Genomic DNA, 15,491 nt, shown 5'->3' on the forward strand with positions numbered 1-15,491 from the left:
TTGTATAAAGCTACCACTACTGGGAACTGGCTGCAAATTGTTTGGAAATCAACATCATTAGATTTAGGGTATCAAAAGTATTAAGAAAATAAAGTAACATTTTAGGGCATCAAAAGTATTAAGAAAGTATTAAGAAAGTAAAGTATCATTTTAAGTAAAAATAACATTATTTAAGCCATGCCATTCAGCTTTGTGCTTTTATTCACATAAACCAAGATCATTGTTGTGTACCAAGAGCGTCCACCAGCAGGTGGCGCTGTCCCGCTCCCCTCTGATTGGCCCAGCCGCTCCAACTTTTCGGCGGGATAAATACTGTTACTCTATTGGTTCCCAGTCTGACAGCTGTCAGTATAAATAGCTGTCAGCCTGGTTCCTGTTGTTCTGTTCTGTCAGGAGTTGTCATTTAATAAATAGTTATTGGTTCAGCAGCCTCCTCGTATTCATTGCCTCAGAACTTAAAAATCATCTTTAGAGAGTATCCTCAATACTCACACCATCTAAGATTAGGAAGATGGTGACTGAAGAGATGGTGACACACAAGAGACTTTGGGGGATTCCTTCTGTGGCTTTAATCTTGTTGATTCTTTCAGGGTTGTCAAAATTGAGTGTACTATTTTTATTTTGATACACACAAGAACGGTTTCAGGTATATATGAATTGAATGAGTTGCTGAAGAATGGCACAGATAACTTACTCAAAATAAATTCAATGAATGTAATAAAAAGAGTAATTAAATACATTAAATAAATGGTGAACAGAAAGAATTCTATGGAGTCTTGAAGCTAATATTTATTGCAATAAATAAATGATTATCGATGCATTGATATAAACTAGAATATCTAGCACAGGAGTTCTTAAGTGAGCAGAATGACATTATTTTCATAACCATTCAAAATCTAAACAGTTACTCCTTTACTCTTTAAAAATGTTTGTTTCCAAAACATTCGTTTCTATAGTAATTTTCTTTCTCTCGTGCACAATTGTTTTCATAGGAGAGCACTAAGAAGAAGCACTGCATTATATAAACAGTGCATTGAATTAATTACAAGAAAGTATGTGATGAAGAAAACGTTTAACATTTCATATTGCATTTTCAAACCATTTTCCCTGGCAGTTCTGTGAACTTACACTGTCTCCTATAGAACGTAGTTTGTAGAAGGGTTGTATATAAAACCAGGAACCTTCATTGCCAGCCTCGTCTAGTGTCACTCTCATAGCGTTCTTCTCTAGCAGAGCTGGAAGTCTCTTATTTACTGTTAAATATTTGTTGCTTTTTAAATGCAGAAGCTGGAAAGAAAGAAAAGCAACAACAAATTACAATTGTTGTGCCTACTGCAATAATTATTCACAAGGTTGACATTTTATATAGATCACCATTTGATTTGCTTAGTGCATAGTGGTTGGGTATCACAAGAAATGGGGTAATGTGAGAATTCATAGCATTGTGGTATATGCAGCAATGGTTACCCAAACCATAGCTTAACAGCTGATTACTGTTTGAAGTGGAAATGTAATTTATTGATGCTTTTAACATTCCTGTACTGTTCATAACATAATATAGAATGATATGGAATAGTTGACCATTCTACCCACAATTTTCTACAGTTCCAGCAATATTTCCCACTTTAGGAAGAAGTTTATTGAAGACTTATATAGCTACTTCAAGACTTGTTAAAGACTTGTATAGTTACATCAGCCATGCAGAATAATTGGCACTCGACAAGTAGACATTTAATACGTTTAAAAGCTTTCCTTCTTTCTAAAACCTTCCGCTCTAGGTTTCCCGGCAATTTTCATGACATAGCAAGAACTTTCAATTTGATTTTTTTAATGTTACTGAAACCAGTACTCCATATGACTCTCTCAAATTATTTAAAGAATGTTTCAGTGTTAAATAAATATTTAGGTAAAGAAGTATGATGAAGAGGAAGATACGATGTTGACACTGGGAAATAATTCAACTCTGAGCACCAGTCAGACTTCCTGTACCAATAAAGCCAGATGTGGAACTTGGGGGGGGAAAAGCTTCTACCGGACATTAATTTTAGCAAAGAAAAAAAACATGAGAAAATTGGGATCCCCCTCCCCTCTCACAATGGCATTTCAGCCACTGCAGAATCAAATCTACATTCTGACATTGGAACCTGAATACTTGGTAGCCAGTTTATTTGATGAAACAGATCAGGAGTCTGGAAAAACTGGCATATCCCACTGGCATTCCTGCAGATGTTCAAACAGATCACCCCTGCAAAGCCCTAATTCAATTTGAGTAATTCAGTGTTACAATTCTGTTTCTTCATTGCCAACACCCAATAACTTACTCTGGGGCAAAGGAAGCAGCAGGTAGGAGTAGGTGCTTCCTATCATCACAAAAGATAGACCTCCCTGACTTCCGGTTGTACTTCTGGCACCTTCAGAAGCCTGGTCCAGGAACTCCGTGGCCAGCTCCAACCTCTCCTTATCGGAGGTCCAAATTTGGACCATAGCCACTCTGGAGGAGTGGCGAAGTAAAGGGGGACTGCCTAGCAGATAGAGGGGAGACACAACTCCCCTCCCTGACTAGGAAAGCTCCGCCCAGGCGACGATAGGGAGCAGTGGCAACCAACATAACTGCCATGAAGCTCAAGACAGCCTGAAAACCTAAGACTGTGCAGGAGTAGAGAAAGTGAGTGGCTTGTGAACTAGGTACAATAATATTTTTATTGAAAAGCGACCCCAAGAAATTAAAGGGGGAAGCATATTGGAACTATTGGCTAGCAGCAGAATAAGCCCATTAAAAAATCAGAATATTTAAGAAGAGAATTTTTTTAAAGAAAACTAAGGAAAAGAAAATTGAATTCTCAAAGTGAAGATGTGGTATTGAGAAGGTATTTTACCAAATACTGGAATTTAATCTGGAACTTGTTTTTTATTATTATAAAAAATTGCCCTCCTACTGGATTTATAATTTAAAATAATTAAAATCAGACTATCAGCATTACGCAGAGAGGCAGTACCAAGTTGAAGTTTCAGCGCCATCTGCTGCTAAAAGGAGAGCTGTGCAACTTTGGCACCTTTTACCCCAATTTAGGATAGTCCAACGGCTTGTGGACATTGATTTACAATATCTACGAGCCAGAGCCAACAATACTTGCTCCCCACTGACTCTCAACCAACTTAATAACTATGGATTGAGGATGGCTTCCTATTTTTATACCCTAACCATTCCCACTCCCCTGTCATGGTCAGACCACTCACTTCTCCGGCTTGACTTCCCTGGTGCTACCCCCCGCTGCGGGGAGGCGGAACCGGAAGGTATTAGATGGTTCCGCCCCAAGCGCCTGATGGAACCAGATAGGTTCCAGACGGAGCTTGGGCCATCTCCTGTGGACCTAACCCGCCCCCGAGTGGAGGACCTGGTAGACGCATGGAATAGTGCGACTACCGGGGCCCTAGACCGGGTGGTGCCTTTGCGGCCTCTCCTGCGGCGACGAACCACCCTGGCCCCTTGGTTTACCGAGGAGCTAAGGGTGATGAAACGCCACAAGAGACGCCTAGAGAGTCGTTGGAGATCCTCCCGTTCCGAATTTGACCGAGCACAGGCACGAGCCTATTTGAGGACGTACCTCGTGGCATTAAGAGCGGCCAAACGTCAACATTGCGCCGCTCTTATTGCGTCCGCAGATAACCGCCCTGCCGCCCTGTTTCGGGTGACTCGCTCCCTCTTGTCTGAGAGACCGCGGGAAGCCCCTTTACAGGGCAGAGCAGAGGAGTTTGGGAAATATCTACAGGACAAAGTCGCTCAAATCCGGATGGGATGGGCCCCTTTCAGTGGTCCAGTAGAGACGCCCGTGGCGAGTCTTGAGGGACCGCTTTGGGAGGAGTTTGACTCGGTTGCCATCGAGGATTTGGACAGGTTGCGTGGACGTCTGCGACCCACCACATGTTTATTGGACCCGTGTCCCTCCTGGCTTGTACTGGCATCCTGGGAGGTTACGCGTGACTGGCTCCTGGGCCTAGTGAACGCCTCGTTGGGTGAGGGGTCTCTACCGGCCGCCTTGAAAGAGGCGGTGGTGAGGCCCCTGCTCAAGAAGCCTTCCCTGGACCCAACGGACCTAGTCAATTATCGTCCAGTCTCAAACCTTCCTTTCTTAGCGAAGGTTGTAGAGAGTGTGGTGGTACAGCAGTTCCCACGTCACCTGGAGGAAAATGATTATCTAGACCCGCGCCAGTCCGGCTTCCGTCCCGGGCACAGCACGGAGACGGCCTTGGTCGCATTGGTGGATGATCTCTGGAGGGCCAGAGATAGGGGTTGTTCCTCTATCCTGGTCCTATTAGATCTCTCGGCGGCGTTCGATACCATCGACCATGGTATCCTGTTGCACCGGCTAGAGGGGTTGGGAGTCAGGGGCACCGTTCTACGGTGGTTTGGCTCCTTTCTCTCTGACCGGACGCAACGTGTGTTGGCAGGGGAGCAGAGTTCGACCCGGAGGTCACTCACATGTGGAGTGCCACAGGGATCGGTGCTCTCGCCTCTCCTGTTCAACACATACATGAAACCGCTGGGCGAGATCATCCGTGGTTTTGGGGTGGGATATCATCTGTATGCTGATGATACTCAGCTATACATTTCCACCCCGAACCACCCCAATGAGGCCGTCGAAATGATGTCCCGGTGTTTGGAGGCTGTACGGGTCTGGATGGATGGCAACCGACTAAAACTCAACCCTTCCAAGACGGAGTGGCTGTGGCTTCCGGCCCCCCGGTTCAACCAGGTGCTTCCATCTCTGGCCATTGGGGGCGTGCAACTAGCCCCCATGGAACAGGTGCGCAATTTGGGCGTCCTCCTAGATGCCCGGCTGTCCATGGATGACCATGTAACAGCCGTGGCAAGGGGGGCGTTCCATCAGGTCCGCCTGATGCGCCAATTGCGCCCCTTATTGGACCGGGATGCCTTACGCACAGTCACCCATGCGCTAGTGACGTCTCGCCTGGACTACTGCAATGCTCTCTACATGGGGCTTCCCTTGAGATGCACTCGGAGACTACAGTTGGTCCAGAATGCGGCCGCGCGGGTGATTATGGGGAGGACTAGATACTCCCCTGTAACACCTCTCCTGCGCGAGCTGCACTGGCTTCCTGTGGTCTACCGAGTGCGTTTCAAGGTTTTGATTATGATCTTTAAAGCGCTTCATGGCTCAGGACCTAGTTACATGCAGGATCGTATCCTGCCCCACACATCCCTACGACCAATTCGCTCACACAGAGAGGGACTTCTCCGGGTGCCGTCCTCCAAACAGTGTCGGGGGGCGACACCCAGGAGCAGAGCCTTCTCTGTGATGGGCCCAGCCCTGTGGAATGACCTCCCCCGTGACATCAGGATTATTTCCGATCTCCGCTCCTTCCGTGTACAGTTGAAGACCCACCTTTTCCAACTATCTGGCCTGGCTCAACCGTAATTTTTTTTCCGTTTTTTCCCGACTGTCTTTTAAATTTTAAATTTTTATTGTATATTGGGTTTTATTATGGGGGTATGCAAATGGTTTTAATTGTCTAAATGTTGTAATTTATTACCTCCTCCGTACGTGTATGTCTTTGTATATATGTATGTTTATGTGTTTGTACACATGTGTTATGTTTTATATGTTTCTAGTGTACGCCGCCCCGAGTCCTGCTTGGAAAGGGAGCGGCTAATAAATTCAACATTATTATTATTATTATTATTATTAAGTATAGAAGAGCTTTTTTCCTAGCTCGCTTCAATGTCTTGCCCTCAGCACTTCTGGATGGTTGTTTCAAGAGGCTCCCGATTAACGAGCGGCTGTGCCCTTGTGACAGAGCCGAGGTTGAGACAGCGGAGCATGTCCTTCTATCTTGCCCTATGTATAGCGCGGACAGATCAAGGTTGCTCTCTCTTCCTGAAATTGTCCCTTCTGGACCTGATGGCTGTGATTTGTTTGTGTATTGCCTTGGGGATGTCGCCTCGTACATCACCTCTCAGGTTTCCAGGTTTTTCTTGAGAGCTGTGACCATTAGAGGAGAGAGCTGTAACCTCCCTTAGTTGAGCTTTTGGTGACTGGCTGCTGTGTCTCTTTTGTAGTGGTCGTGTTTTGGTCTGTGACTGTAAATAAAGTATTATTATTGGAACCTTTTACACTGCTGGATTATAAGTATTTACCTTAAAATTACTGGAGACTTATACAATAAACAAGACCTTTAGCCAAGTGACCCTGAATATTGTTGAGCAAATTAAAGTGATTGGAAGAGGCGTGGACAAACGCCTTGTTTCTTTTCTTAATTTGGATTGAAAATGGAAGCAAGTGGAGACAATGAAATGGAGCTGGTGTACCAAGACATTAAGGATTTTACAAAAGGTAGACCTCTCTCTCCCAGAATCTTAATGCTTCCAAAAGGACAGAGAAATAGGTGGTTTCAGGATGACATAGTCTGAAGATTTAACTTAGGCAGGGGGAACCTATAACATCTCAAAAGTTGCTGAATGAGATCTCTCATCTTTGGCCATACAATCAGAGGTTTCTCATTCTGACTGAACTGCTAATTAGGATATAATCTCTGAAGAAATAAGAATAGCAATACTAATTTATTTGTTTTTCTTGTTTTCCACAGACATTTTAAAATCAGAATGTTTTCAGAAACATCATTTTGCATTTTTCTGTAGGCTGGTTTGAAAATAATTTAAATTGCATGTACTGCACAAGACATGAAGAACACACTGCTTACCTGAATAACATTACCATACTGGATAACTGTACCAAGCAGCTTTCTATTTTCTGTCTCATTCTGCTTTTTTTCCAAATCTGCAGCATGCTAAGTTTAATAAACAAAACAAAAGATTTGCGGTTGAGCGAGGATGGGAAAATCTGCAATCAGTTGCTTTTTTAAATGAAAGATGTTACAAACAATACTTCAATCCCCCTCCCCCAAAAAATCATTGCATACTTGAATTCAACAACACTTAGTATTCACCCGCTGAACTCATGCTTGTAACTCATGACTAACTAAAGCATTCTAAATGTAATTAATCCCGTCAGAATAGGCTAAACTCCAACCGATCCAACACCATTCCCAAGTATCAAGGCTTCTCTTGCTATGTAAAATTTGACTGTTCCACTTGTAATTCCACTCCTATTTCCAGTTTCTGAAATTCATATTTTCAAATGCCTGCTTTCAGCCATTGGTTGTTTTCCAACCCATGTCGGAAATGCTGGTTCCTTTTATTGATTTTTGGATTTTAATAAATGGTAAAGATAAAGAGAAATAAAGGGAAAAGGAAGAGAAGTACTGGTAAAAGGAAGTACAAAGCAAGGAAACGTGATAGAAAAACATAAAAGGAAACAAAGACACATATACTAAAAAAATCAGACATAGATGATAAATTTGGGTAAACATTCAGATCAGAAACAGCAGTGAAATATTTTTCTAAACCTCACTTTCATTCTGAGGTTTAAAAAAACAGGTTATATGTCTATAAGGACAGAACCATTATTATATCCATATTTACTCATATACAACTAAAAAGATAACATTAGAAATGAAATAGCCTATATAAGCATGTGAATTAATCCAAAATATTCCAACCCATTTTAGACCTCCTTCCAATGAACACAGACAAAATTTGAAGTTTTGGACAGAGTACAATTCCAAAATAATTATTTATGTATTATATTTCTAATCTGCCCAGAAGAGCTTTGGCTGGTGTACAACATCAAACAAGAACTTAATAATGTTATCCCATCTAAGTTAATTTCAAGAATAAAAATGAACCCGCAGAAGAAAAATAAAGATAAAATCCCAAGAACCTGTATACCAAATTTTATAGTAAATTAAAGCTCTATTTTTAGAAATAAGGTATCTTTCTTCCGCTAGATAATAGTAAGACAAAAATTGCATTTCAAGTATAGTTCTCTTAGCGGGCCACAAGGTGCTGCTGAAAATAATGTATTTTTATTTATTAGTTTGTAAAACATGTACAAGATAGCAGGTATTAATATAAACATGTACATGAATGAAAGAAATGAATACAAATAAATGGGAACAGTAGGACAGGGATGGTAGGCACGCTGGTGCACTTATGCACACCCCTTTTACGGACCTCTTAGGAATCGGGTGAGGTCCACGGTAGACAGTTTAAGGTTGAAGCTGTTAGAGGAAGTAACAACGGAGTCAGGTAGAGCATTCCAGGCGTTGACAACTCTGTTGATGAAGTTGTGTTTTCTGCCAGTTTGGAACAGGTTACTTTGAGTTTGTATCAATTGTTTGCCTGTGTATTATTGAGGTTGAAGCTGAAGAAGTCATTGATGGGTAAGACGTTGTAGCAGATAATTTTGTGTACTGTGCTTAGATCATACTGCATACAGAGCAGTTCCAGATTATCCAAGCCCAACATTTCAAGCCTGGTGGCATAGGGAATTCTATTGTGAGTAGAGGAGTGGAATACTCTTCTTGTGAAGTACCTCTGGATCCGCTCAATTGTATTTATGTCCAATATACAGTGTGGATTCCAGGCAGACAAGCTGTATTCAAGAATTGGTCTGGCCAAGGTTTTGTATGCCCTAGTTAGCAATACAATGTTGTACAAAGTGTACATTCAACTCAGACTTGGAAGAATATTTTAAATACCACAATACAAATGGAAGGAAAGGATGGACTGGAAAAATATAAAGACCAAAATGGCATTTACTGAAATGCCAATAAGGTTTCTATCTAGATTATAATGCTAAGTAACCATCAAAATACAAGGAGCCAGGGTTAGAATGCTTATTGCAGATTAATTCACTACTCATTGCCAGGAGTTCGATTTTGACCAGCTCAAGGTTGACTCAGCCTTCCATCTTTCTGAGGTCAGTAAAATGAAGTCCCAGATTTCTGGGGGCAATATGCTGACTCTCTAAACTGCTTAAAGAGCAGTAAAAGCACAATCAAGCAGTATTAAGTCTAAGTGCTATTGCTATAGCTAAAATATGTGTTTGTTAAAATGTGGTCTACAACCGCTGTATGCTTCCGACAACCACCCCATAAATACAAGTTTAGTTTTTAATGCTGTATAGTAAATCCTGATACAATAAAATACAATATAATAAAAATACAATAAAAATGCTGAATAGGCAAAGCAACTGCTGTCTTCCAACAAAGGAGCTCGGTATGGACCACATAAACACAGAAACCAGGATCAGATCATTTAATGTCATTGTCATACTGATTGCCATCTATGCCAGTGAGATCTGTAAATCTAACACAAGAAATATTCATCAGATGAACAACTTCCAACAATGTTGCCTCAGAAGGATACTTCTTATCTCATATTGGGACCATGTCACAAACGAACTCATTCTACAAAGAAGCAATTCCTGAAAGTTCTCTGAGATAGTGACAGAACAAACAGTGCCTTTTTGCTGGACATGTGCTCATGAGTGAGCAACATCCAGCAAAGATCACAATCAATTGGATACCACTAGATGTCAGAGGAAAAAGAGAAAGGCCAAAGAAAACCTGGCACCAAACATTTCAGGAAGATCTGAAGAATATCAATCTTAAATGGAAGGATGTGGAGACTAGCTGTGGACCAAGAACTGTGGAGTAAACTTTTAGCCCAATGTGCTTAGAACAGAATGTGATATAGGAGTCCTACTGGTACAGTGGTTACAATGCGGCAGGAGTGGATTCTGGCTTCTATTACTGCTTGTTTGCTCAGGGGCACACTGTGTGTGCACATGGGCTTGAGGCATGCTATGCGCGCATGTACAGTAGTTAAAAAAAAACCAAGATGGCAGTGCCTACAGCGTGGACAATAGAAACAGTTCGGGGGCGTGTCAGGCTGAGTTACTACCTACTCGGCCGAACCGGTCTGAACTGGTAGGAACCACCTCTGGAATGCAGGATTGCAGGAAAACTCTGCCCACAGCATATAGTTGGATCCTGACAGGGTTCAAAATTGACTCAGCCTTCCATCCTTCCAAGATTGGTAAAATGAGGACCCAGATTGTTGGGGACAACACAGTATGCTGATGTTCTAAATTTCCCAAAGGGTGCTGTGAAATATTATGAAGTAGTATACGGGCAGTTCTTGACTTACAACAGTTCATTTAGTGACTCTTTGAAGTTACAATGGCACTGAAAAAAGTGACTTATGACTATTTTTCACGCCTATGATTGTTGCAACATCCCCATGGCCATGTGATTTATGTTTAGATCCTTGACAACTGATTCATACTTACGACAGTTGCAATGTCCTGGGTACAGTGATCTCCTTTTGCGAGTTTCTGACAAGTGAAGTCTATGGGGAAGCCAGAGTCACTTAACAACTGTGTTACTAACTTAACAACTGCACTGTTTCACTTAACAAATGTGGCAATGAAAGTCGTAAAATGGGACAAACTCACTTAACAATTTTCTCATTTACAGACATAAATTTTCGGCTCAACTGTGGTCATAAGTTGAGGACTACCTGTGTAAGTCTAAGCCCTATACAACAAAAGTTTTTTTGGGATCCTCCATAATTTTTAAAAGTGGGACAGTGTCCTTAGAGCAAAAAGTTTAAGAAATACTGGTGTAAAAAAGTAATCCTGGATCTACAACAATTTAGCCCAAAATTTCCATTGCCCAGCAAGACTGTTGTTAAATGAATTATACCCATTTTTGTGACTTCTTGGCCACAGTTGCTAAGATAGCCATTGCAGCTGTTAAGTTAGTAACATGGTTGTTAAGTGAATCTGGCCATTGACTTTGCTTGTCAGAAGGTCACAAAAGCTGACCACATGGTCCCAGGACACTCCAACCATCATTCCTATCAGCCAGTTGCCAAACGTCCACATTTTGATCAATTGGCCATGGGGATGCCACAACGCTCAGAAGTGTGAAAAATTGTGATAAGTCACCTTTTTCAGTGCTGTTGACACTGGAACCTGATACAGCCAACATGCAAATTTATTTTTCTAGCTTTCTCTTTCCTTCTTGTTTTGATTTTTAGGAAACTCTAAACCAGTGAGTCTCTCTCTCTCTCAAATTATTAAATCCTCTTGATTTTTTTTAAAATAAAAAGTGTGCATGTTTTACATTGCTGTTGATGAGGAGGAGGTTATAGCAGGATTTCCGTTTTTTTTTTTAAATGATGCCGTTTTCAGTACCTTTTTTAAAACAAGCAAAGGAATCATTTTGTGTAGCAGCCACTAGGTGTCGCTTTGTTAAAAGGAGAATTCATTTTGTATTCCAGTTAAAAACCGTCCCAGATTCCTAAATCCCTTAAATGGTATTAGTTTAAAATAACCTGACCTTAGCACAGCTTGATCTACAGCAGAAGATCCTGAATTCCACTCATAGATACACAAGCCAAAAATGCACGTGACTAAAAATGCATGTTGAACATTTTTTTACAGATTACTTCAAACCACATGGAAGAAAAAGTACCAAGACAGGAAACAGCCTTGATTCTCAATGAACACTCTGTATCCAGATGTTGTATACTCCTTGCACTGAGAGAAATTATTCATTAAAAACCAGCCACTGTGTTATCTGTGCTTTCTCTATTGCATTCCCCTGTTCAGAAGAGACTCATCCTGCTGCAGCCAAGAGTTCTGTAGCATTTCAAATAATCTTACACACACAAAAGGACGCCTTTTCTCAGCGCTGCTAAATATGGCTAAGATCCAAAAGCTTGCTTGGACTTGCCCAATTATTTTATATTCTTACCCAGCCTAGATCCCATCAAGTTATTTTTGAAACACCCCTCAGTTTCAATTCAACCGAGGCTGTGTGCACTGCCGGACAATAAAGAACAGGTTCTTAATCTCTTCTAACCACATGAAATGTTTACAAGATTAACCAAAGGCATTTTTAATACCAGGAACTGACCAAACATAAAGGATCAAATAATTTGTAATTATTTTCCCTGAACAGAAGTGATACATTTCCAGTCACACATACTGTAATAACAATAGCACTTAGTCTTATATACCATTTCATAGTGCTTTTACAGCCCTCTCTAAGTGGTTTATAGAGTCAGCCTATTGTCCCCAACAATCTGGGTCCTCATTTTACCCACCTTGGAAAGATGGAAGGCTGAGTCAACCTTGAGCCTGGCGAGATTTGACCTGTCAAATTGCAGACAGTTGGCAATCAGCAGAAGTAGCCTGCAGTACTGCACTCTAACCACTGTGACACCATGGCTTTTAATGCTAGTTTTTGGGATTCACTTTGGTTCCTTCCTTCCTCAGAAGGACCACCAGACATATAGAAAAGGGATGTTTACTCGATCGATTAATAAATGTTGCAGATGCAACTCCTGGTGGCTCACAACATATGAAAAACAATAAAAAAGAATATAAAGTAAACAACAAAATCTGTTCTCTGTAGAACAGTGCAATTTTAAATAATTCATTGGTTTAAAAAAACGTGCTTCTAGTTTCTACTTCCATTTTGTACAAACGTAAATATTTGTTTTGATTTCTGTTTTTCAGATAAAGTGAACACTAGCTGGGTATATAAGGCTCAATAAATAAGCCAATCACAATGATGGTTTATTCATTCCCCCCCCCCCCCGTTTTTGGGTTTGCACACTATATTAGGTAAAGGGGGTTGGGCACGGAAGGCACTGTTCTCTATGTGGTTCTGTTTCCAAGGCCAGTTCCGGTCCGTATTGGTGCAAGGAAAGTAGTCAAGCCCAAGGCTCCTGTTTTGCCTTCCTCCTTTTAAAAAAATATTTACAAAAAGTCACTGGGAGGTAATTATGGGATATGGTATCATCAATATGTGGATTATATCCAGTTCTACATCTTTGCTCTCAGTCATTCAGTAAAGTGGTCAACTTCTTTCCCAGCATTTGAATGCTTTGAAGGACTGGGCAAAGAGGAATGAACTGTGGTTCAACAAGAGAAAGGGGCTAAGGGTTTGGAGTCCCTCAGATCTCCACTGAGCCATGGTGGCACAGTGGTTCTGCTGATCATTGGCTGCCAGCAGTTTGGCAGTTCGAATCTCACCAGGCTCAAGGTTGACTCATCCTTCCAAGATCAGTAAAATGAAGACCCAGATTGTTGGGAGCAATATGCTGACTCTGAAAACCACTTAGAGAGGGCTGTAAAAGTACTGTGAAGGGGTATTTAAGTCTAAGTGCTATTGCTATCTGGGGTTTCTCTTTGGTTTGGGATGGGGTGGCTCTACCCCACTGAGACTCGAAGGTTTCTCCTGCATTCACAGCTCCTGTTCAAAAAGCAGATGACACCTATGACCAGAAGAAGTAACTTTGCACAATTGCATCTTGTGCACCAGTTGTACCCATTCCTGGACCAGGAGGACCTGTTTATGGTCACTCATACCTTAATCATTTCTGATTGAACTAGTTCTACATGGAGCGATCCGTGAAGGACTATCCAGAAACGTCTATTGGTTCCGAATGCAATGACACAGGAATTATGAGCACATTTCACTATGCCCATACAACACCCTATTCTATGGACTGCACTAGCTTCCAGTAGGCTTACAGGTACAATTCAAAATGCTGGTTATCAATTTTAAAGCTTACATTTCACAGGACATGAGGAGACGTTCTCTTCTGAGAACGTCTCCCCCACCCATATGCTCCTACAAAGAGGGCATTGCTCCCAGTTCTTTTTTAAAAAATCTTGTCATTGTATGAGACTTGATTGTGATTGGCCTTGCTCTCTGGACTGCCCCTTTCCCACCCACCTCAACAAATAACACACCCCAACTTTGTTTTGTTATAGGAAAACCATGTAAGACTAGTTTTCCTATGTAAGACTCTTCCCCTGGACATTAGGGGCATGTTAACTAAAAGTTTCATTTTGGTTGTTTGGTTTATTGCTAGTTTGCCATTTAATATTGATATTTTGCAATTAAATTGGGAGATGGCGAGTTTTATTTCTGTATTATTTATTTGTTTGTTTATTATTTATTTATTTTGAGCTGTATGCTCTCCCAGAGGCACACTGTTTGAGTCAGAGTGAGATGGGATGGAGGGGGGAGGGGACGGAAGGGCAGGGGAAGGGGCGGCATGGGAAGGGGGAGGAAAGGAGAGGGGAAGGGAGGGGAAGGTTCAGCATGTCATGTGAATCTACATGCTGCAAAAATATAATACATAAATATCGGGCCTCAAATATAAAGTCCTCCTTTCAAAACATAATAGATACCTATTTAAATCTATTTTTATTAGCATAGATACTGTATTTTCCTCGAAAAAAGTGGGTGGAAATGTATGTGTGTCTTATAGAGCGAATATTGTGGTTGGGGGAGGGGGGTTGGTGAGGCGGTGGCAGCATTTGCCGCCGCCTGTCACTGCTGTCGCCATTAGCCATAGCCAGAGAACACTGGAGCCTTCACTGCTGAGTAACTGAGCAGTGGTTGTATTGACGTCCTGGTCAGCTGTTGTAGACAGCGAGGAATCACTGCCAATCGACAGGTGGCAGCAGCGAACAGCAGTGAAGGCGTCATCGTACAGCGATGAATGGTGCCGATAGGTGGCGGCGAGCCCTACCACCTAGAACAGCTGATCGGCGATATTCCAGGAGGCCACTCCAACTGCCAATCAGCTGCTTGGCAGCAAAGGCGGTGGCAGCTCACCACTAGACCGGTGGTGGACGCAACGGAACGGAGCTCTGATGAGCCATGTGCTGTTGGCTGCGATAATGTGTTGAAGCTGACCAGGCTGTTTGCTGCAAGAAGGCTAGCTAGGTGAATACCAGATGGATGCTGGGAGGTAGAGGCAGATTTTTTTTCCTCTTGTTTTCATCTTCAAAAGCTAATGCACGTCTTAAGGTCCAGTGCATCTTACAGTGCACAAAAAATTTGTAAATACTTTCCTTTTCAAATCTTTAGTTGGAACAAACGCAACATTCTTTTGCAACAACTAATTGGTGGCCCTGAAATTAGATTGAGACCAGCTTGAAGACTGTCATTCCAGAACAGATACTCACATGTAGTTTGTTGAGTAAAACCGCATCAGTTGTGCTATTAGCTCCTGGTTTAGCAGCTTTCCAGAACTGCTTCTGTGCAGAATAGCGATTCATGGGGCATAATTTAAAAAGGCAATCTACAAGGAAACATAAGAAAAGGATTATTACACCAACTCTTAACATATGCTATTACTATTGATCTGTGCATTTTATGTTTAAGGACACAATTTAAAACAAATCACAGGAAACCAAAGGTTCTCGGAATGAAAATAAGAATAATACAATACAATAAAAACAGAAATAAAACAATAGAAAAAGTAAGCCATGGTATAATTTCTACTTTTTATTGTAACCCAAAACACTTAAAGTGATCCTAAATGAAGGAAAGATCTGTCAACTTGTCAATTCTTGAGGTAATAAAGCAAATTATTTCTAAATTATCTTAGGCATTTTTGAACTGAAATATTTGTTAATCCTTGATTATAATAAACATTATTAAAAAGAGGTGCTTGTGAAGTAAACTAAATTTTAAAAGCTTTGATATCCATTTTAACAATTTTTTTAAAAAAATATTTTTAATTTTCAAAACAA

At 41.3% G+C, this 15,491-nt stretch overlaps 1 protein-coding gene across 1 annotated transcript in view; it reads right to left on the reverse strand.

Moving 5' to 3' along the window:
- ITPR1 (inositol 1,4,5-trisphosphate receptor type 1) overlaps positions 1-15,491 on the reverse strand; it is a 273,195-nt gene that overhangs the window by 160,185 nt on the left and 97,519 nt on the right. The window contains exons 4-6 of the mRNA XM_081969590.1: positions 14,922-15,037; positions 6,721-6,807; positions 1,129-1,287 (exon numbers count right to left, since the gene is read on the reverse strand). Coding sequence (XP_081825716.1) covers positions 1,129-1,287; positions 6,721-6,807; positions 14,922-15,037 — 362 coding nt within the window. The remainder of the gene's footprint in view (positions 1-1,128; positions 1,288-6,720; positions 6,808-14,921; positions 15,038-15,491) is intronic.

The sequence above is a fragment of the Natrix helvetica genome (genome assembly GCF_964273705.1).
Source record: "Natrix helvetica genome assembly, chromosome: 1".
NCBI classification, from domain to species: Eukaryota; Metazoa; Chordata; class Lepidosauria; order Squamata; family Natricidae; genus Natrix; species Natrix helvetica.